This window comes from Balaenoptera ricei, chromosome 15, assembly GCF_028023285.1.
Source record: "Balaenoptera ricei isolate mBalRic1 chromosome 15, mBalRic1.hap2, whole genome shotgun sequence".
Taxonomy (NCBI): domain Eukaryota; kingdom Metazoa; phylum Chordata; class Mammalia; order Artiodactyla; family Balaenopteridae; genus Balaenoptera; species Balaenoptera ricei.
Window position 1 is genome coordinate 33,269,180 of NC_082653.1, and position 21,736 is coordinate 33,290,915.

General features: G+C 42.2%; 2 protein-coding genes across 2 annotated transcripts in view; one reads left to right on the top strand and one right to left on the bottom strand.

Annotated features, from left to right (window-relative positions):
• Window positions 1–1,410: 1,410 nt before the first annotated feature.
• PCNA (proliferating cell nuclear antigen) lies at window positions 1,411–6,699 on the bottom strand. Its single transcript, XM_059896129.1, has 6 exons — window positions 6,249–6,699; window positions 5,286–5,383; window positions 5,056–5,123; window positions 3,380–3,574; window positions 1,906–2,029; window positions 1,411–1,818 (listed from the first exon to the last, which is right to left on the bottom strand). The coding sequence occupies exons 1-6, from the start codon at window positions 6,467–6,469 to the stop codon at window positions 1,739–1,741; spliced, it is 786 nt and encodes a 261-aa protein (XP_059752112.1). The 5' UTR covers window positions 6,470–6,699; the 3' UTR covers window positions 1,411–1,738.
• Window positions 6,700–14,196: 7,497 nt separating this feature from the next.
• The window catches only part of CDS2 (CDP-diacylglycerol synthase 2), a 59,846-nt gene continuing 52,306 nt past the window's right edge, over window positions 14,197–21,736 (top strand). Inside the window, exon 1 of the mRNA XM_059898169.1 lies at window positions 14,197–14,563. Coding sequence (XP_059754152.1) covers window positions 14,507–14,563 — 57 coding nt within the window. The 5' untranslated portion in view covers window positions 14,197–14,506. The remainder of the gene's footprint in view (window positions 14,564–21,736) is intronic.

Genomic DNA, 21,736 nt, shown 5'->3' on the forward strand with positions numbered 1-21,736 from the left:
AGCCGGAAATGGCGTGTCGGAAGACAGCACGCCGGACGTGGCGTCACCGGGAGCGACGCCTCCCCGTTCCACTCCCCGTCCGGTTTCGGGCGTGTGCTCGGGTTGCTAGGGCTACGCAGAGGGAGCGCGCCCCGTGGGGTTTCGGGAGGCGCAGTGGGCTGGACTGGCTGCCGACCACCTCCGCCGCGGCGGGCGACTGTCTAGGTAACCGGGCCGCCTGGGTCACAGGTCCAGGGCTAGACGGCTATGTGTTTCTTTCCGGCCCCTAGGGTAGTGTAGGGAGCTCAGTGGCGCCTCGAGCGGCGGAAGCCGAGCCGGCCAAGCTCCCTGAAGGCCGGAGCTGTCAGGTCTCCCTATGCCCAGGGAAGGCCGCCTTCCCGGGCCGCGCCGCCCTATACCCCACCCGCTACTCTCGAGTAGCCCCACATTCTTGCGCTTCAGTTTCCCGCTCCTCGTCTTCAGGCCTTACCCCGGTAAGAGGTCTGGCCACAAGGGACATTTTGCAACACGTGAAACTTTTTAAAATGTCGAGCTTTATTATAGTATAATTTACATATGATAAAGTACAATTGGATTAGTTTTGACAGATGCATATAGTCTTGGAGCCATCATCACAACGTAGATAAAATATTTTCATCACTCCAAAAATTTCCATCAGGCCCCTTTGCAGCCAATATCCTTCCCCAACCCCAGGCACACAGAAGGTAATGAATAGTTACTGGATACAGTGAGTTCTACCGTCACTGCAAGTACGACAGAAATCTGTCATTTAATCCACCAAACACAAAATACACCGGAAAAAAGGACTACAATAAAGGAATTCTCAATATGCAGCATGCCAACTTGTGACCTTGTAGCACAATTACTGCTGGGCCTTTTTCATTTTCTTGGTTGAATCCAACATCCATGGAATTTAAGCCACCTTCATCCTTTAAGGGAGTAAGTCCCCACAAAAGGCTACTTACACTAGATAAATTATTTTTGCACAGACATACTCCTTGGGACCTATCAGATCTACTAAAACTTCCAAGACTCCTGTACAAGCTCCCTAGGCTAATGAAACACTGCCCTGTAACAATGCGTCTTATAAAGCTGACAGAACTTTGGGTACATTAAGCTTCTGTAAAGTGTTAGTTTCTGCTTAGCAAAAATGACAAAATATTATATATTTGTCCTACTCTCCCCTTTTCATTTCTTGAGCTCAAGTCAGAATACCAAAATAAGTTTGGCAAATGAATCCCCCAAAATACTTTGTCACCTGCTGTATTTGGAATACTTTTTATCACTATATCTAATGTCATATCAACCTGCTCTAGACTGAAAAAATAAGCTCATTTACGTGAGCTGCTTGAATTGTGAATTCTCTAGGATACTTGCAACCATCGTGGTCCAAATGAAGGCACTGTCCTGTGATGCTTGAAATTCAAATGACTTTTATTTAAATTGAAAACAATACTTAAAACTGCATTTAGAGTCAAAACCCTTTTGTTTATAAAAATTATAACGAGTATTCCTAGGTAAGGCAAAGTTATTACTAGGTTAACAAGACCAGATTTGACTTTGGACTTTACTCTTTGAACAAACTGTAGAGAATAGAGAAAAAAAAAAGTTATTTACAGAAAACAATATCTACATATGTACTCAGAGGTACAAAGACAAAAGAGGCTTAAGTATGTGCTGGCATCTCAGAAGCAGTTCTCAAAGAGCTTAGTTTTATTTCCTTGAATTTTAAGAATGTCTAAGATCCTTCTTCATCCTCGATCTTGGGAGCCAAATAGTACTTTAAATGTCCCATATCAGCAATTTTATACTCTACGACTGAAAGAAAACAGGAATATAATTAATTACTGAGAAGTACCACATACACTACCTACAAAACAAGATTCAACAAGTTTATTATCTTACCAAGGGGTACATCTGCAGACATACTGAGTGTTACTGTAGGAGAGAGTGGAGTGGCTTTTGTAAAGAAGTTCAGGTACCTCAGTGCAAAAGTTAGCTGAACTGGTTCATTCATCTCTATGGTAACCTTAGGGGGAAAACAAAAGATTCATCATACTGAAAAACACCAAGAAAGCTACAACCCATTCATTTCTAACATACATTGACAAATGACTTAGTTTCCTCAACAAATAAAATTGTAATAGAGGGAAAATGAAATTGAAGAGCGAACCAATGGACTAAAAGAAATTTAAGAAGCGTATCTCAATGAACTGTAATGTACGGACCTTATTAAAATCTTGATTCAAACAAACTGAAATAACCAAGTAAGTAGGAACAGTGAAAAATTCCTTAATATAATTTTCTTAGGTGTCATAAAATGTTTACACTACGAATAAATTAAAATATTTATGAGTGAATTTTTTCCTTTTTTAAAAATGTCTAGCTGTGCGGCTTTTGGGATGTTAGTTCCCGACAAGGGATCGAACCCACACCCTCGTCAGTGAAAGTGCGGAGTCCTAAGCACTGGGCAGCCAGAGAATTCCCTATGGGTTAAGTAACATTTGAGAGAAGAACAAAAATCAAGATTGGCAGGGGAGTGAAATGTAATTTAGGAGAAAAGAATCAGCCCCTGGAGTTTTGTTACTAATATATATTTGTTACTAATATATGTATTTTTAAACTCTATTTAAAAGTTAATATAAGGATTACATAAGAACTCACAACAGCTAGATTTTTCCCCTCAACTAGATCCTATTGGGTTGCTCAATTATTTGGTAAAAACATAGTAAGTACCTCCAGAAAGCTAAAGCTAGCCTCGCAATCCTATCCTTAAGAATATGTGTGGGTTTGATACACAAACCCATTGTTCTACAGTTTATAAAGGTTGCACTAAATTTGCATTCCCTTCTCACAAATTTAAGTTAGATGGCATCTATAAGATCACTTGCAGATTTCAAAAGTTTCAATTCTCACATATTATTTACTTGGAAATGCAAATTCTGTCTGTTTTTCTTTAGAGTTTTCTTTAATTTTAGCAATTACCTTGCTAAAGACTGAATGTTTGTGGCCCCCACCACCACCCCAATTCACGTTAAAATCAAATTCCCAATATGGTGGTATTGGAGGTGGGTCCTTTGGGAGGTGCTTAGCGTTAGGAAGGCAGAGCCCTCATGAATGGGATTAATGCCCTTATAAAGAGACCCCAGAGAACTCCCTTGCCCCTTCCACCATGTAAGAAGGTTGCTGTCTGTGAACCAAGAAGCAGGCCCTCGTTAGACACCAAATCTGCCAGCTTCCGAATCTCCAAAACTGTGAATAAACTTTCGTTGTTTATAAGCCACTCAGTCTATGGTATTTTGTTATAGAAGCCTTAGCAGGCTAAGACATAACCTAATATTCTTCTTCAAAGTATTTTGTTTACTTAAAAACTACTTACGGCCTCCTCTTCTTTATCAACATTACTCGTTTGTGACAACTTAATATTTCCATTTCCAAGTTCTCCACTTGCAGAAAATTTCACTCCATCTTTTGCACAGGAAATTACAACAGCATCTCCAATATGACTGAGATCTCGGCATATACGTGCAAATTCACCAGAAGGCATCTTTACTACACAGCTGTACTCTTGTTCCTATAAAACAAATTTAAATGTCATGGAAATGAAAGATTTGGCACCCTCACTTTCTGAAGACTCAGCATCTAAACAAGAACTCAGAATTCAAGATTTTCTGATTACTTTGAAATATCACTCATTGTGTAATTTCTTAACACTCTAACCACTCAAAAAATAAATGCAGATATAAAACAAGTATGCTGTAAGAATAACCATACTAAGAAAACAAATTAGAGCTTAAACTTTTAACAGTAAATGCACTATCCCGGGAACAAGAGCCTCCACCTTATCACCCTACAGTAGGGCTAAATCAAGAGGCCATTAGGGGGCTTCCCTGGTGGCGCAGTGGTTGAGAATCTGCCTGCCAATGCAGGGGACACGGGTTCGAGCCCTGGTCTGGGAAGATCCCACATGCCGTGGAGCAACTGGGCCCGTGAGCCACGATTACTGAGCCTGCGCGTCTGGAGCCTGTGCTCCGCAACAAGAGAGGCCGCGATAGTGAGAGGCCGGCGCACTGCGATGAAGAGTGGCCCCCGCTTGCCGCAACTGGAGAAAGCCCTTGCACAGAAACGAAGACCCAACACAGCCATAAATAAATAAATAAATAAATAAAGGGAAAAAAAAAAAGAGAGGTCATGAGTGTAGAGCTCAAAAAAAAAAAAAAAAGAGGCCATTAGGGTATGGCATACAGTGATGATGGTGCAAACAGGTCTGCTTTCCAAAACAAGAGAATATGATGTTAGGCATTTTAAACATCCCAACACCTCTTCTCACTTTTGATGTTGATAAACCTAACCATAATGAATTTCTGCTAAAATAGCTTTAAAATCTTCTCTCAATAAAAATCAAGCACTCGGGTTTCCCTGGTGGCACAGTGGTTAAGAATCTGCCTGCCAATGCAGGGGACACAGGTTCAAGCCCTGGTCCGGGAAGATCCCACATGCCGTGGAGCAACTAAGCCCGTGCGCCACAACTACTGAGCCTGCTCTCTAGAGACCGCAAGCCACAACTACTGAACCCAAGTACCACAACTACTGAAGCCTGCACACCTAGAGCCCATGCTCCACAACAAGAGAAGCCACCTCAGCGAGAAGCCTGCGCACCGCAATGAAGAATAGCCCCCCTCTCCCCAGCTAGAGAAAAGCCCACACGCAGCAATGAAGACCAAACACAGCCAAAAATAAAATTAAAAAAATAAAGATCTACAAAAAAACAAAAAAAAAAAATCAAGCACTCTAGGAATAATTTTAAAAAAGATGCAGAGGTTAATGTAAATATTCACTTGGCAGAAATAAATTCAAACTAATGAGCCACTGTAGAACACCATAACTTAATAAAATGACCAATACGTCAGTCTTAAATACCCTACTCTGGAACATGCATGAGCAGTTATACAGAAAAAGTTCTGTTAGGAAGTAGGGTTTAAATTATTATATTAATATATCTTCTGTAACTATCATGACTGTACAGTATGCTCAATCAGAAACTTTGATACTCACTGGAATTCCAAGTTGTTCAACATCTAAATCCATTAACTTCATTTCATAGTCTGAAACCTTTTCTTGATCTACCAAAAGAAACCAAATGTTGAAGAACATGTAAGTTTACAACTATCAGGTATATTTTACAGTCATCACAAACATTATCTTAAATTTCTCTCAGCCTTGGGAAATACTGACACTACATTTTAATTTCTTCTAGCATAAGTCAGTAGAAGGGTGCGACTTACTTGGAGCTTCAAATACTAGTGCCAAGGTGTCCGCGTTATCTTCAGCCCTTAGTGTAATGATGTCTTCATTGCCAGCACATTTCAGTATTTTGGACATGCTAGAACACAGAAGAACAAAGGGTTTAAAATCAACAAATTAAAACCAGGAGGTACCACTTTTAACCATTAGACCATCTGCCGAATTGGTGAGTTAGAGAAACGTACTCCAGGGGCATGTGTAAGCCGGTCCAGCCATTTGGAATGCAATTTGGTAGTATTTATACTTAAACTAAACAGCCCCCCCACCAAGAGCAATTTCACTTCTGCATATAAATAAAACAGCAGTATTTTATGAACTGCAAATCCCTTTGGTTGGTGAAGTAAATTATTGGGCCAACGATCTTTAAAAACGATTTAATAAACCTGTTAAAACACACTGCATGTAGTACGGGTAAATATTTCTCACAAGCTTTAAGATTTAAACATGTGTATGTACTAGACAGGTAGTGGTCAAAAGTTGAAAGCACTGCCCTGGAGAAAATTTTCCTCAAACCGGGATCTTGGGGTGCTCACCGCAACTCAGTAGTAAAAGAAATACTCTTGGCCCTAGTTAGGGCGAAAGAACTAGGACACATTATAAAGCCGTTAAAGTCAACCAGCACCAAGGTTTCTCATCCGAGGCCGCCTGCACTTAATGACCAAAGAGCTCTGCAACAGTCTTTTCCTGGCACCGCAAAGAAGTCCGTCATTTTCCCGCCACCACCCGCTTTGTGACTTTGGCGCGGAAAGAGCCGGTTCGCGCTGCAGCCAGCGCGGGCTTTCCGAACCGCGCGTTCTGCTGGGTCCCGCCCCACCGGTGCCGCAGGCCAATGAGAAGGCGCAGATGGCCCACTCCAGCCAATGAGGGCCCGGCTCGCAGGCGCTCCCGCCAAGAGCCAGAAAGGGTGGATCAGGGCCCGGCTATCCGCTGCTTAAGGGGCTCACCTGGTGAGGTTCACGCCCATGGCCAAGTTGCGGTCGCAGCGGTACGTGTCGAAGCCCTCGGAGCGCAGGGTGAGCTGCACCAAGGAGACATGGGACGAGTCCATGCTCTGCAGGTTCACGCCGCTCGAGCTGATGTCCCAGCAGGCCTCGTTGATGAGGTCCTTAAGCGCCTCAAGCACCTTCTTCAAGATGGAGCCCTGGACCAGGCGCGCCTCGAACATGGTGGCGGAGTCGCAACGACACGGCTGCTGGCGGAAGGAAGGAGGAAGGTGTAGCCGGCTTAGGCTTCAGAAGATGAGAGCGAGCTGGAAAACTGACTCACGAATGCTTGACACGGAGGAAACCAACAACCAGCCCGCCGCGCCTGCAGCAATTTAATACTGCCGCGTCTGCGAGCGCGCGCTACGACCCCGCGCCCCGCGTGGAGACGTCACCACGCTGCCCCGCCTGCTGCCTGGGCGGAGAGACTGAAGAGCCAATCGTGTTCCTGCTCCGCACGAAGCCCGCCCCACCCCTAACATCTATTGGAGGGTGCGAACGTGGGGGCGGGGCATGAGCGCTGCGCCTTCTGAGGGCCGGCTGATAGGCGACCGGCGGGAATCCCCGCCTTTTTGTCACGTTCCGGAACCGGACGTTAGAAAAGTCCGGGCGAGCGTGAAGGTCAGGCCTAGAGTGGGGGGTTGTTGAACTGCTTCTTCGTGGTGCTTAATCTTCCTCTTGAGGGGTAGGGAATTTCCGGCCTCGAAAGTGAAACGCAAATCCAGCCTGCTAGGAGGAAGAGCCACCTTGTAGCCTAAAGAGTGCTGCTTTAAGAAGTGTACAGTTATGATAAAAAAAAAAGTTGTCTTGACCACCAGCTCTTAAACCTCCTCCGCCGCATACACACCAAACTCGTATTATTTACCGTATGCAACTTCCTAAGCTTTTTTATTTTCTCAACAAATATACTTTCTAAAAAAAAAAACATGAATTTATACCGTAGACACTTCTGCAAAGTACTTAATAAAGCATGTGTAATTGTATGCCATGTACATGTTTTCTGTATCAGCACCTCTTAAAAAGATGGCATAATATCCTACGTATGTAACCAATTTACAAAGTGCTTGTAATTTGGGCAACTCCTTGAAGTATTGCTGGATCGAAGAGCATACACATTAAAATTTTGATATATGTTACTAAATTGACTTCTAAAAGATTGCAATTTACATTTCAGCCAAGACTACGAGCATGCTCATTTCGCCTAATTTTTCTTTCTATAGATATTAGCAATCTCATTTTTAAATCTGTGCTTCTGTGGAAATTTCAGTTTGCGTATTAAAAGATTGGTGCAAGTTGGATATCGTTCATATAGTTCTTGACCACTGTCTTATTCTTATTAAAAGGAGTACTTCATATATTAATAATCTTATTATAAATATCCCCCCTTTGTTTCTTTTTTGCTTTGTTTACAGCATTTCTCTTTAGTTGCTTCTAATATTTTACCTTGGTCTGTAGAATTCTTTAGTTTTTCTACCGTGTATCTTGGTGTGGATTTAGTTTTATTTTTCTTGTTCAGGGAATTTTGTATTCCTCAATCAGAAGATTCATGTATTTCATCAAGTCTAGAATATTGTCAACCATTATGCCTTAAAAAATTGCCTTTCCCTACTCTATTCTCTCCCTCTAGCAATTTTATTAGGTGTATCTATTTCACTGAATTTAAGGTACCTTAAATTGTAAGATGCTCCATTATTTTATGTAGCACAAGAAAATAAAATATCAAACTATCATATGATTTATCATTTAGAATGTCGATTCTGTAATTATCAAAAGAACTTTTAGACTTTTAAAAACATTTGTATATGGGCTTCCCTGGTGGCGCAGTGGTGAGAGGCCCGCGCACCGCGATAAAGAGTGGCCCCCACTTGCCGTAACTAGAGAAAGCCCTCGCACAGAAACGAAGACACAACACAGCCATAAATAAATAAATAAATGGATCATCACATTAAAAAAAAAAAACATTTGTATCATATATCACTCATGTGCATAATATGTACACACTATATATATATATATTGGTTAGAGCACTTGTAATATATCTTCACATGCAGTTTCTCACTCAGTTACTGATACTGCTGTTTTTCCATATATCATACTCCGCCGTCAAGGGTGTGGATGATGCAGCATTCTTAAGAGTGCTCCTCTATTGTCTCTGGAATTTCTTCCAAGTCGCTGCCACCCATTCGTAAATTTTGATACTAGCACTAACTTCCTCTATGTATGATCAACTATCCTTTTGCATACATCTTTATATCAAAACACAACGGTTTCATCTATTTGTAGGTATTTTCCTTTCCAGGTCCTTTTATTTTTTATTTATTTATTTTAAAAAGTATTTATTTATTCATTTATTTATGGCTGCGTTGGGTCTTCGTTGCCGCGCATGGGCTTTCTCTAGTTGTGAGCTGGGCTACTCTTCATTGCGGTGCTCAGGCTTCTCATTGCAGTGGCTTCTCTTGTTGCAGAGCGTGGGCTCTAGGCGTGCGGCCTTCAGTAGTTGTGACGCACAGGCTCAGTAGTTGTGGCACATGGGCTTAGTTGCTCTACGGCATGTGGGATCTTCCCAGACCAGGGCTCGAACCCATGTCCCCTGCACTGGCAGGCAGATCCTTAACCACTGCACCACCAGGGAAGTCCCTCCAGGTCCTTTTAGTGTATCAGTTCCTTTGCAAAATGTGGAATGTATTCATTCCTCCAGTGAGAAACATTTGCTTCACTAATAACGAATGTATACTCTACTACTCTGTTTCTGTGCTTTCTGCTTACATAATAACATTTTGGTTTAATGCCAAATCGAAGTGTGATTTGAAGGTATTTTAAATGGCAATTAAACTCCACCCATGACTTAAGAATGGCTATGACCTGTGGTCAGGGAAGGCCTTCTGTGGAGGTAGCAGTTTACCAGGGAAACTAGCTGTTTGGAGAGTGGGAGAAAGTATTCTACGCTTAAAGAATAACATGTTTAAAAAGGACAGCATGCTTAGAAAGTGTTCAGGTAGTCGTTTGTTTTAAAATTCAAAGCTTTTTTTATAAGTATTTTTCCCCAGTTTTATTGAGATGTAATTGACATACAATAGGACTTAAAGATTGATGTGTCCGGAACACACTGAACAATGGGGAGAGTGGTGCAAGGTGAGGTTGCAAAGAGAGGCAGGGCTGAGGTCTTATAGCCTTTTACAAGCCCCCTATAAGTGAAAAGGAAAGTTTTCAAAAGAAGGTCTTTGGCATGAGACAATTTCTGGTTTTTTTTAAAAAAAATAATTAATTAATTAATTTATGGCTGTATTGGGTCTTTGTTGCTACTCACGGGCTTTCTCTAGTTGTGGAGAGTGGGGGCTACTCTTCATTGCAGTGCGCGGGCTTCTCATCGCAGTGGCTTCTCTTGTTGTGGAGCACAGGCTCTAGGCACGCAGGCTTCAGTAGTTGTGGCATGCAGGCTCAGTAGTTGTGGCACACGGACTTAGTTGCTCCACGGCATGTGGAATCTTCCCGGGCCAGGGATCGAACCCGTGTCCCCTGCATTGGCCGGTGGAGTCTTAACCACTGCGCCACCAGGGAAGTCCCCAATTTCTGTTTTAAGAGGATTACTTTAACAACTAGTAAAGGAGCTATTTCAATCAGTGAGAGAAAGAATGAATTAAATTATGACCAAACAATTCGTTAAACTTCTAGGAAAAAGTAAAGCTATAGACTCTTCCTAATAACTGTTTACTGAAATAATTTCCAGATAGATTAAATAATTAAAATTCAAATAAATGTAAACCCAATAAGAAATGGAAAAATATTTTGGTAAATATTTTTTTTTTTTTGGTAAATATTTAAGAGATCTTGCTGTGGGCTTCTAAACATAAAAGGAAAAACACCCATAAAACATAAGGAATGACTACATAAGTTTTAAAACTTCAGTGTGCCTAAAAATTTGTGTTGGTTAATATACTTTGTTTCCACAACAGAGAACCCAATTCAAACTGAATAAAAAGGCACTTTATGTATCTAAACAAAATCCAGAGGTCCCTGGCTTCTAGTGCCTAAGGTCCAGTCTTAGTAAATGTATGAAAAATGGTTAGCATATTAATAAGCAAAGAAACATAAATTAAAGGGAGATAAAATTTTAATCTACTAAATTAGTAAAACTTGTGTTAACACCCATTTCTTAGGAAGGATATAAGGAAGTGGGCACTGTCATGACTTGAAGATGAGAGTATAAATTGGTATAATTTTTCCAGTGGGAATTTGGAAATGTGTATGAAAATCCTTGGAATTTTTTATTTAGTCTTTGACACAGAAATTCAATCTATAGGATTTTTTTTTTTCCCAAAGAAGTAATCAGAGTTACTTACCAAGATGAGGCATGTTTAAGAATGTTTCTTATAGAATTATTAACAATTCCCCTGAAATTGGAAATAATCTTGAGGTCTAACAATATGGTCTCTGTTAGGTAAATTACGGTAAATCTGTAAGATGGAATACTATAAAGCCTTTCAAGTACCATTCCCAAATGGCATTTGCTGTTAAAAAGTCGGGTTATGAAACAGTATAAACAATAGTATCCCAACTTTCTAAAATTATTATATCTGAGTGTAAGTGCACAGAAAATAGAATTAAAAGGCAATAATATGGATATTAACAGTAATTATGGCTGATGCTACCACAAATGATCTTAATACTTTCGTTATGCTTTTCTGCATTTCACACAATTTCTTCATCAAACATGTATTTTTGGTCAGAAAATGTTAATGCATGCTGGGAGAGAAAAATGCTGTGAACTATTTAATATAATTTCTGGCAAATTTCTTTACAAGATGATATTACGTATTAAACTGAGTCTCATTCCTGGCTGCACATTAGACTCATCTGGGGAGCTTAACAAACCGAAAGAAACAAGCCTATTTCTTCTAGGTTCCATCTCTAGAGATTCTTATTTAGTTGGTCTAGGATAGGCCCTCCATTGGCATTTTTAGAAGCTCCCCAGGTAATTCTAATAAATAATTAGGACTGAAAAGTACTGTTTCAGCGTGTGTGATCAATTGATGAATATTTATGCTTAAAGCCACCTGCACCTCCATATAGACTATTGGTTTGAAAAAGTAAGACCTATGCTTTGTCAGAGAAAAGACTGAAATTATAGTTTAGATGGACTGTCTAATAATCTAATAGGTCTACAAGTTTGTGGGAATGCAGGATTTGCATTTTTGAAACTTTAAGATGTTAGACAGTTCTGCCTAGCCCATTCTCAATTCCATTTTGCATGTCATCTCATTAAACTGAATAAGAAGTTTTAGCTTTCTGAGAACACTTGTCAAGATAAGATCTAGAAAGGCAATATGAAGGACAAGAAAAAGAGCAGATCAAGTCTGTTTTTGTTTATGACAATTTTTTTTTAATGTATTGTTTAAATAATTCATTGATTGACAGTTCTTCCCCTCTAAGAGAGGAAAAACACTATTTGGGGAACTGAAGAATTTTCTTGTCACTTGTCCCAATGCAGTTTTCAAATTATCAAGATGGTGGGAGGTGTTTTTATTATAGAATGATAATAATTATAGCAATACCTGCCCACTTATGCTGAGCCTGCAGTCAGCCTGCACACTCTGGGGGACTAAAAATCTCATGCTAGTTACCTATACTAATCTAAAAATAATGGTAGGAGTGCAATGAAAAGAATCACCATATACAAGATATGTCACAAGCCTGGAAGAAATGACCCTAGAGGAAAGAGCTATTATGAAGTATTCTATTATTATGAGGTATTTCTATTGAAGGGAAGAATCAGGGGTAGAGGAGGAGGTGTAACGTAATGTAAAGGAACAAAATTCTTCTTTGGGCTGGAGGTGAGGGAATTTTTACTTTTAATTTCTTCCTACAGTTGAGGGAAAGGCTCTAAAGCTTGCCTAAAGACCTGTTAACATGACTTCCAGAGGTCTGAATACCTGATCCCTGTTTACCACAATACTGACTTCAGAATTGTACCTGGTCTGAGCTCCATTAGCTTGGGAGGGCTGAGTATGACAGATAAGAAGTTTGTTCGGGCCAAACTGTAGGGAGTTGTCTACCCTAGTAATTATACTGTGCGTTCTGAAACTCTGATCTACGTGCACTGGTTCTCCAGTTAGGCTGTGTTTCAAAGCAAACAGCTGAGGTTCTAGGAGGACTTATGAGATGCTTACTCGGATGTGACCTTTCACAATTATGTTCCGTAAAGGTGAGAATCTGGTTACTAACACTTCCACCTGTCTTAAAGGATGACCTCGTGACTTTGTGTTGACATCCTTCTAGATCCTTTAGACAATAAACCTTGCTTAATTTACCCAAGAAGTGTCTGGTCTTTAGTTCAAGAGGTGATCGCTGACATTAGTCAAAATGGTGGTCACACAGTCTCCAACAGATTAAAAGAGTTTTAAAATTACCATCAGCATGTTATTTACTTTTTAAAAATAATTTATTTTTTACTTTTTAAAGAATATTTATTTATTTATTTTGGCTGCGCCGGGTCTTAGTTGCAGGCACGCGGGATCTTCATTGCGGCATGCAGGCTCATAGTTGCGGCGTGTGGACTTCTTAGTTGCGGCATGCATGCGGGACCTAGTTCCCCACCAGGGATCGAACCCAGGTCCCCTGTATTGGGAGCTGGAGTCTTACCCACTGGACCACCAGGGAAGTCCCATGTTATTTACTTTTATAAATAAGATTAAAACAAAAGACAAAATAAAACAAAAGAGCACAGCTTTCTCTAAATAAATTATGGCCTGAAGGGAGTGGTCTGTTTCTCTAAGAAAACCAAGTATTTGTGCGTTAATAGGGAACAAAGCATACCCTGAGTTCAGTGTTCCTCCATACTTATTTTACTGTCACTTTGAAGCAGTGTTATAGGCACTTGGGAATATACTTTTATAGAAATCAAGAAAATATAATACCCTTTTCAGAATTCTCACTACTTTCCCCAAACCTCACAGTTCAGGTCAAAATTGCTAACACAAAATTGCAACTCCTATGTGTCCAAATTTCTCTCCTTGTTAAATTACAATATGCTTAGGGAAGGGGCCCCATTTTATACTTGTCTTACATCACTTAAAGGCAGCGAACAGGAACTGCTGAAGGCAATGCTGAGCAACACAGATATTAACAATGAATTTAGGAAGGCCGGGAGTATGTTAAAGAGGGCGTTGGTAACAGATCCGTGTTCGTATTCTTAGTGGGCACTTTCTAGCCATGAGACCTTGGTTAAATCATTTTCTTTCAGGAGAAACTTTAAATCTATTAAATAGGTACTTGGGATGCGTCAGGTACATAGGAGATCGGGCTGTGAACAAAGCAGGCAGCATTCCTGTCCAAAAAATATCCTTCAATAGTCCAGAAGAGAGAAAAGAAAGCTGAATAACCGTGGAAGACCCTAGCTGCAAAATGAAAATCATATCCACTTCCAAGCGTTGTACAGATAAAATGAGATACATTAAAGAGATTACATAGTTCAGTGCCCAGCACATAATTAACGCTCACTAAATGGAAGATAACTTGGCAAAGCAACGCAGACTTAAGTTTGGCTTTCACTTCCTTATCACGTAATCTCCTCCTTTTACACAGGTGGGTTCCCCAGGCCTTTCCGCTCAGGGCCTAACAAGCGTCTGCTTATCAGTGAGAGGGAAGATCCCTGGCTTTTGAAAACAAGAAGCCGAAGGCAGCAAGCACTAGGCCGGCTGGAGCCTCGGGGCTGCAGCCCATGGCCCCCAGCAAGCTGTTATCTCTAAGACCCGGGGCTCCAGTTCCCGAGCTCCCATTGACTAGTCTCCCTCAGAAACGCACGCCTTTTCCAGCCCTCTCATGCTGCTACCCAATGCACGCCTCTCCACTCCTCTCCGCTTGCCCCGCCCCCCGCCCCGCCTCCCTGACGGATTCGCGCCATTGGTGTATCTCCGGGGCTGTGATGGCCGCGGTGCGCGTGCGCGCTCGCTCGGGGCACTCCCGAGAGAAGGAGCTGGTGGGCCTGGGCTGGAGGAGGCTGGTCGCGCTGTGCCCGGGTGAAAGGGCGGTGGCTGCACCGGGCGGGGCCAAGTTCCAGGGCTGGCGGCCGGGCTGCGGTGGGGCCAGGAGCCGCTGCGAAGCTGCGCGCTGCTTAGGCGACGCTGGGCTGGCCGAGCAGAGTCCGCGCGCGCCCGCGCTGAGCTGCCGGCCCCGGCGGCTGCGCCACTCGGCCGCAGCGACGAAGCGCTGGTGTTTCTAGTATGACGGAGCTAAGGCAGAGGATGGCCCGCGAGCCGGACGCACCGCCCGAGGACAAGGTAGCGGCAGCATCGGGTGGGCGCGGCCGGGGCAGAGGAGTCCCCCGGAGGTCCGTGCGGGGGCGCGCGCAGAGGGGTCGTCTTGCCATCTGACCCTTCTGCGCGGCCGTCGGCGGCCCTGGGCCTGGTCGGCGGGAAGGGTCCTCGGGTGCTGGGCCCCGCGGAGCTCGCGGCAGGGTTCAGCAGGTCGGGGTCCCGGGGACATGGCTCTGGGGTCCAGTTGGGGGTGGTATCTCCGGGGCGCAGAAAGGAGAGCGCGGGGGGTTGCGCACGTCCGCAGCCCTCGCAGGACTGGTTGCGGGGTCCTACGCCAATCCATCTCCCCGAGGCCTTCCTGGGTGTGAAGACGCCGAGACCCCGGAAAGACTCCTCTTAGCGTGACTTAGCCTCTCTGATCTTCTTTAAAATGTTATCTGGGGGTGGAGGTGTAACAAGACAAGGCCATGTGATTTGCCTGTTAGGAGATTTAAACCCCTTCTCGAAAGTTAAATCTGTTGGCTTTAAGCAGAGAAGTCTCTTAATTCATGCAGTCAGCAGGTGTTGGAAGGTATATTCCCCAAAGATGGGCTTGTTTCCTGCTTCAGATGTGGGCGTTGATGGGGTAGAGGAGGAGGGTAGAACAGAGGCCATCTTGGCAGGGACGTAGCTGGTTGGGGTTGAGGGATGAGGGCAGTAGACTTACTTGGTTGAAGTGAAAGGTTTGTGTAAGGGAGTTGAGGAAGGTGAGGAGTCATTATGTTACTGTGGACGTTGAATGACAGCATAAACTTAGTGGTAGTATTTCGAGCCTGGAGTTAGCAGTGGTCAGGAGCAGTGTTATTTGGTAAATTGAACTGACAGTGATGTGTAGACTGGACTGAGGGAGCATGGACCAGAATGAAACAGACTGGTTGACTCGCGGGTTGCCAACAGGTGACCTGCAGTTGTTTTCTTTGGTCCCTGTGTTGCTTTAAAAACCAGAATATTTCTCCCAACAATCTGAATTTATTGCCTATTTTGGATCATTGGAAGATCTGCCATCACATTCCCACCTGATTAACGTTTGGCTGGAACTGAAGAACAGCTGTTCCCACCAATCCCTGTTGCTCTACACTAGGCCCACAGCACCCATTTATGTAGCTTTCCGTTTTTGGTAACTGGAGGAAAGGAACATTAGGGAGATATCAGGAAGGAAGAAAGCACAAGATTAGGTGTCAGGATGTCAACAGGAGTTATACTGGAAGGAATGTTTTGGGTGAAAGATAATGGGATTTTAAACAATTTTGTTGGTTATGATAGTGGATCACCCAAGGAGAACTCTCCATACTGATTTTTACAGTATGTTTTGGAGAAAATTTAGGGCTTGGGTGCAAGTTTAGGAGTCACTTACAGAGACAAGGTACTTTGAAGTTTCTAATCTTCCCATTAAATACCCTAGCTGGGCCTGGAAGAGCTCTGTTGCCACACTGCATATGCCTGTTGGGGAGTTTACAGATATTTGGAGGCTGTGTAGCCTTGTTTAAGGGTGAGAGATCAGACTCGATGTTAATGGGACTTTGTGGTTTTAGAAGGTGTGAGAAGAGGTAGAAAAAAAGAAGGCATGATACCTAGTGGGTTGTACTTTTGAAAAGCTATTTGTAATAATTAGACTTACTTAGTGGTAAAAACAAGCAAAGCCACATACCCAAAAACCATGAGGTTACGAGGTGAAACAAAGTTTCTACCCTCCCCACCTAACTACTTGGATCCATCTCCCAGACAAAAGTGCCAGTTGATTCTTAAGTACTTTCCCATCCCCTGTTGTAGGTAGGGAGGATATGAGGAACTATCCAGCTAAAGGTACCTTAACTTTTACAACTGCACTTAAGCTGCTTATATGATGACAGAATGCCTGTGGCTTTGAGGTTCACTAAGTGCTTGTTGCTCCACAAACACGGCACCTACTTGCCTTCTGTTAAAAGCCTTATGTAGTCCATTAGCCCAGAACAAGACAGTTGCTCCATTGCTCAATATTTCTGATTACCACGCATGGGATTTCAAACTTCCATGATTCTGGCTTTGCTGATATTCTTGGGTTAAAATTTAAGAAAATTAGAACTAATAAAACAGGGATATCTTTTTAGGGAAATAAATGGTGAAATGGGAACTTTCTTATTTCATAGTAGAAGAATTCAGAAAACAGTATTAGGTCAATTCATTAAAAGAACTGGAACAAATTTGAAAGATTTAAAAAAATGTTTCAGTTGCTTAACTGTTGTGGCAAAGTGTCTTATAAATAAGCAGACAGTCGTTTCAAAATAATCTGGGGAATGTGTTTATTATAAAAGTCAGAAGGTATTTTGTTATATTTAGCATCCTAGAATGGAATTGTCAAAGCCAATTGCTAATAAAGGAAACGTTTTCCTCTGGGAACCGTGCTTATAATTTTAAATTCCCAAAGCACAGTATTGTTGCCAAACTAAGAAACTTGGAATTTAAGCTTTGGAAGTGGTCTTCCTTCCACTGATCCATGTTTTTCCAGTGGAGCTTAGGAAAGACAAGAATGAAATGTGGGCCCAAAGATTGGCATCTTAAAATTTATGATTGGGTTGGCATTTCAGGAGACTTTGTTTTGGAGGTTAGAATGAAGGTTCTGGGGTTTTCTGCTGTACTTAGATGCTGGAGTGCTATTTAAACTAGAGCTTTACTCATTTCAAGGCTTCTTTTCTAGGTCAATGAAACCAGTATAGAGAGGAAATAGAGACATCATTTAGAAAGGTGAGTTTAAATTTTAACTGAAGACTGATGGTTTTAAGAGCAGGGATTTAAGAGTCAGCTAGATCTGTCTTGAGCCTGGACTCTGCCACTTACCAGCTGTGTAACTTTGAGCAAATCACTTGTATGAAAGCCTCAGCTTGTCCATCTCTAAAACGAGGGTGATAAAAAGTAGCATATGCTTCAGAGGATATTCATGTGGATTAAATGAGTATGCACATTACATATGTGGAACAGGAATTGTCGCATTGTGATGATGTGTTAGCTATTGTTGTTTCTGGTTGAAATATAGTTGTTTTTTTTTTTTTTAAACAAACTGTAACAGGGAAGAGCCAGTTTTTTGGTTTTTGTTTGTTTTTTGTTTTTTTTTTAAATTTATTAATTAATTTATTTATTTTTGGCTGTGTTGGGTCTTCGTTTCTGTGCAAGGGCTTTCTCTGGTTGCGGCAAGTGGGGGCCACTCTTCATCACGGTGCGCGGGCCTCTCACTGTCACGGCCTCTCTTGTTGCGGAGCACAGGCTCCAGACGCGCAGGCTCAGTAGTTGTGGCTCACGGGCCCAGTTGCTCCGCGGCATGTGGGATCTTCCTGGACCAGGCCTCGAACCCGTGTCCCCTGCATTGGCAGGCAGATTCTCAACCACTGCGTCACCAGGGCAGCCCTGAAATATAGTTTTATAGGAAAAAACCCTGTAATATTCACCTTCTACTCTTGGAAGATTATTAAATCTTCAAGATATAAGTGTTTAGAGTAGTCTTTTCCTATTTATCGCCTTTTAAAGAAAGTTTTATAGACAAAGCTTGGCCTTCTATGACCCGTCTTTTCAGTTCATTTTCTTACTGAATTTTTCAGTGCTCGATCACAGTCAGACTTTAGCTGTAGAAGGAACATTGCTGCATGCAATTATCTTCCCTTCATAGCATATTTTAGAACAGTGATGAATAATTAAACGTGGTTTTCTGATAGGCTTTAAGAGTGAACTACTGAAATAATAAAATCTTATTTTCAGAGCTATGACTACTTCAGATGTAGGAGAAATGCTTTATGCTTTAAAGCTTTTTTTACACTGAGAAATAATTTGGGTATTGAAAAATCAGTAAACCTTGACTATGGCTCCCAGACTTAAATAGGAAGAGAAGAGGAAAGATTGATTTGTCCTATAACCCAGTATTTTAAGTTGCTTATTTATGTTGATCAAACAGTATAATTTTATTTTAAAAACTCATTTCCAATTTATGACTACTTAAAATTAGTTTTTTCAAAAAGCTAATTTTGTTGAAAATGTTTTATGTTTGCGTAAATTTATGATATTTCATTAGCATTTAACATTTTTAAAAAATATTAAATTGCTCTCATCAGCTGTTAGAACTAGAAGGGATTTTAGGGGTTGCAGAGGATGTCCGAAGCCCAGAGTGTTTGTTACTTGCTCAAGGTCACACAGTTCTTTAGATGCAGAGTGGTTAACAGTATGAAGGTCTTCTGATTCCTTTTTACTCATTATGTTGCATAATGTTGCCTTGTAGGATACAAACTTAATTTACAGACTTTAAACGCTTCTGCATTGATTGACTTTGATTTAAAAAAAAAGAAGCCCAAATATCACATATCTTTCTTATGTGGCTACAAAATCAGAAAAATAGCAAAATCTTTCAAAATGTCAAATATATATATATATACACACACGTGTGTGTGAGTGTGCATATATATATATATATATATATATATATATATGTGAATGTTGACAATCTGAGAAAACTTTTTTTTGGTAGAAAAAGTTGACTAGGTCTGGTTTTCCTGGTCATTGGAAAAGTGGTGATTTATACATTTTAAGTCCATCCATGGGGCAGCCACTCAGGTATCCTTGAAAGAAACTCCCAGCAAGGTGTCGGTTCCTCACTCTGAGATGCATGTGAGGCTGCTCAGAATAAATGCTTTCTGGTTGATGGCTCTAAGTATTAGAACTGTTTGTTCTAGCGATGATCAGTCATTCAGTATTTAACACATTTTCTCTTTAGAACATTCACTGAATCCAAGGTCTGCTGTATACAGTCTCAGTAGCTCTGAGGGAGGGCTGGTGTCTGCGCTCATGAGGAAAGGGTCCAGGATTTTATATCAATTTTGGCTCCAAATAATCCATTCTTTCTCCACTGATTTAAAGAAATCATATAATTTTGAATGCATCTGGGAAACTTTTGAAATGACTCTCCTAACTAATTTCACAGTGCAAATAATCACCCTTTAAACTGTTTGAAAAAATTGTGCATCACTATTTCTGATTTGTGCACTCTGCTGTCTTTCCTGGGATCCACACAGGTGAAGAGTATTGACTTCGTTAGTTTTGCAGAGAGCTTGCTGAGTAACTCCTGCACACAGCTTCTTAACCTGCTCCCTGTGCTGTGACAGCCTCCCCAGCCTTCCTGACTGGTGCTGGAGGCTGCTGGGGGTGACAGAGCACAGCCTTTCACTTACAGACTGCCTCTGGTTTGGAAAAGAGACTCTTGACTGTTAAATTTTGCCAAGCTCTCCTTGGAAGAATACTGATTTGTTCCTGGGGTTGGGCTAAGTTCCTGCCTTCCAGGCCTTGCCACGCAGTGGTTGCTTGGTTGCGGCAGTGGTGTGGCGCCAACCAGGGCCGGCCTGGTCCCCATTAGGCAGCTCGCCCTGCCAGTCCATGATCTTTGTTCTTGGGCTGTTTGCCTTATCAGTGGGGATGGCATAGGGCCCACTCAGTTGAGTGACCTTTTAAAGAAAGTTAAACTTCATGTTATTTTGACTAGACAGTGCGTGCGTGGTTCAGAATTTGAAAGGTGCAGAGTGTACACTGTGAACACCTCCTTGCTCCCTGCCTGGTTCTCCTCCCCAGCAGCAGCACACCCCTGCCAGGGTGCTCATGAGCACCTGCTGCTGGTGCGAAAGGACCTGAACTGTCCTTTGGATTTGTTGCCCTTTGGCAGCAGCTCTTTTATATTAGAGTCACCACAGGTCCAGCCTGGGGCTTCTCTGTGAAGACTTTGCTGCGTTTTTGAAAGAGCCCTTGAGACCTGGGATTTACTGGCAACATTCTCTGCTCTTGGGTGAGATGTTGAGAGGATATCTGTCACTGACCTGGATCCCTCAGTGGACGACTCTCAGAGCCTTGTCCCCACAGTCTGTGTCCTGCTAGTCCTGTGGTTTCGGTGATCTGCAGGAAATTCCTAGGTATACGTCCCTCAGTCAACACAAATTTAGTTTGTCTCAAACTTGACTTTTCTCGTTTTAGACGTTGACCTTCCTCCTCCCGTGTGCTCTGCTCCAGCTTGAAGTCCATTAGTCCCTGTGTCTCTGCTCCCTCATCCAGTCCAGGTCACAGGTTCTCATCAGATAACACCTGGATTCCTTATCTATTGCTCTGGCTTATTTCAGATAGTTCAGGACTTGACGCCTGAACTGTTGTAAATCCTTCTAATTGAGCTCCCTCCCTTCAGGATTTGTTCTCATCCCCTTCTCGTCCACCTGACCTTTCTTTGTACAATTCTGAAACTACCCTATGAGTTACAGAAGGGAAAAAAATTTTTATGGCCCCTGTTTCAGATCTCTTAAATTTGGTCCTTTATGGCCTTGTTTCTTAACCAGCCCCTCTTCCTGCTTGGAGCCTCTGTGACATGGATCTTGACTCTTGCTATTTCCAACCCTAGGAAATGTGCTCATTTTCTGTCACCCCTCTTTCCACCTCTACCTATTTAAGTGCTATTTTCTCAAAATCCATTTTAGATCTTCCCCATTTCAGTACTTCATCAGGCATGTATGTATTGTAGAAATCACAGGAATGTGTGCAAATGAGAATGAAATCCACCTACAATCCCATGATTCAGAGAAACAACCATTGTTCAAATGCATATCCCTCCTGTGCATATTGCTACGTGGCTGTAATGCTACCATGCATGGTCTGATAGCTTGCCTTTTTTTTTTTTTTTTTTAATTGAAATACAGTTGATTTACAGTGTTCTGTTAGTTTCAGGTATACAGCAAACTGATTCATATATCTATACTTTTTTTTAAATTAATTTATTTTTATTTATTATTTGGCTGCGTTGGGTCTTTGTTGCTGCATGCGGGCTTTCTCTAGTTGTGACGAGCAGGGGCTACTCTTCGTTGCAGTGCGTGGGCTTCCAATTGCGGTGGCTTCTCTTTTTGTGGAGCACGGGCTGTAGGTACATGGGCTTCAGTAGCTGTAGCGCACGGGCTCAGTAGTTGTGGCTTGTGGGCTCTAGAGCACAGGCTCAGTAGTTGTGGCACACGGGCTTAGTTGCTCCGTGGCATGTGGAATCTTCCCGGACCAGGGCTCGAACCCTTGTCCCCTGCATTGGCAGGCGGATTCTTAACCACTGCGCCACCAGGGAAGTCCCTATGTATTGTTTTTTACATTCTTTTCCATTATAGGTTATTAGAAAATATGAAATAG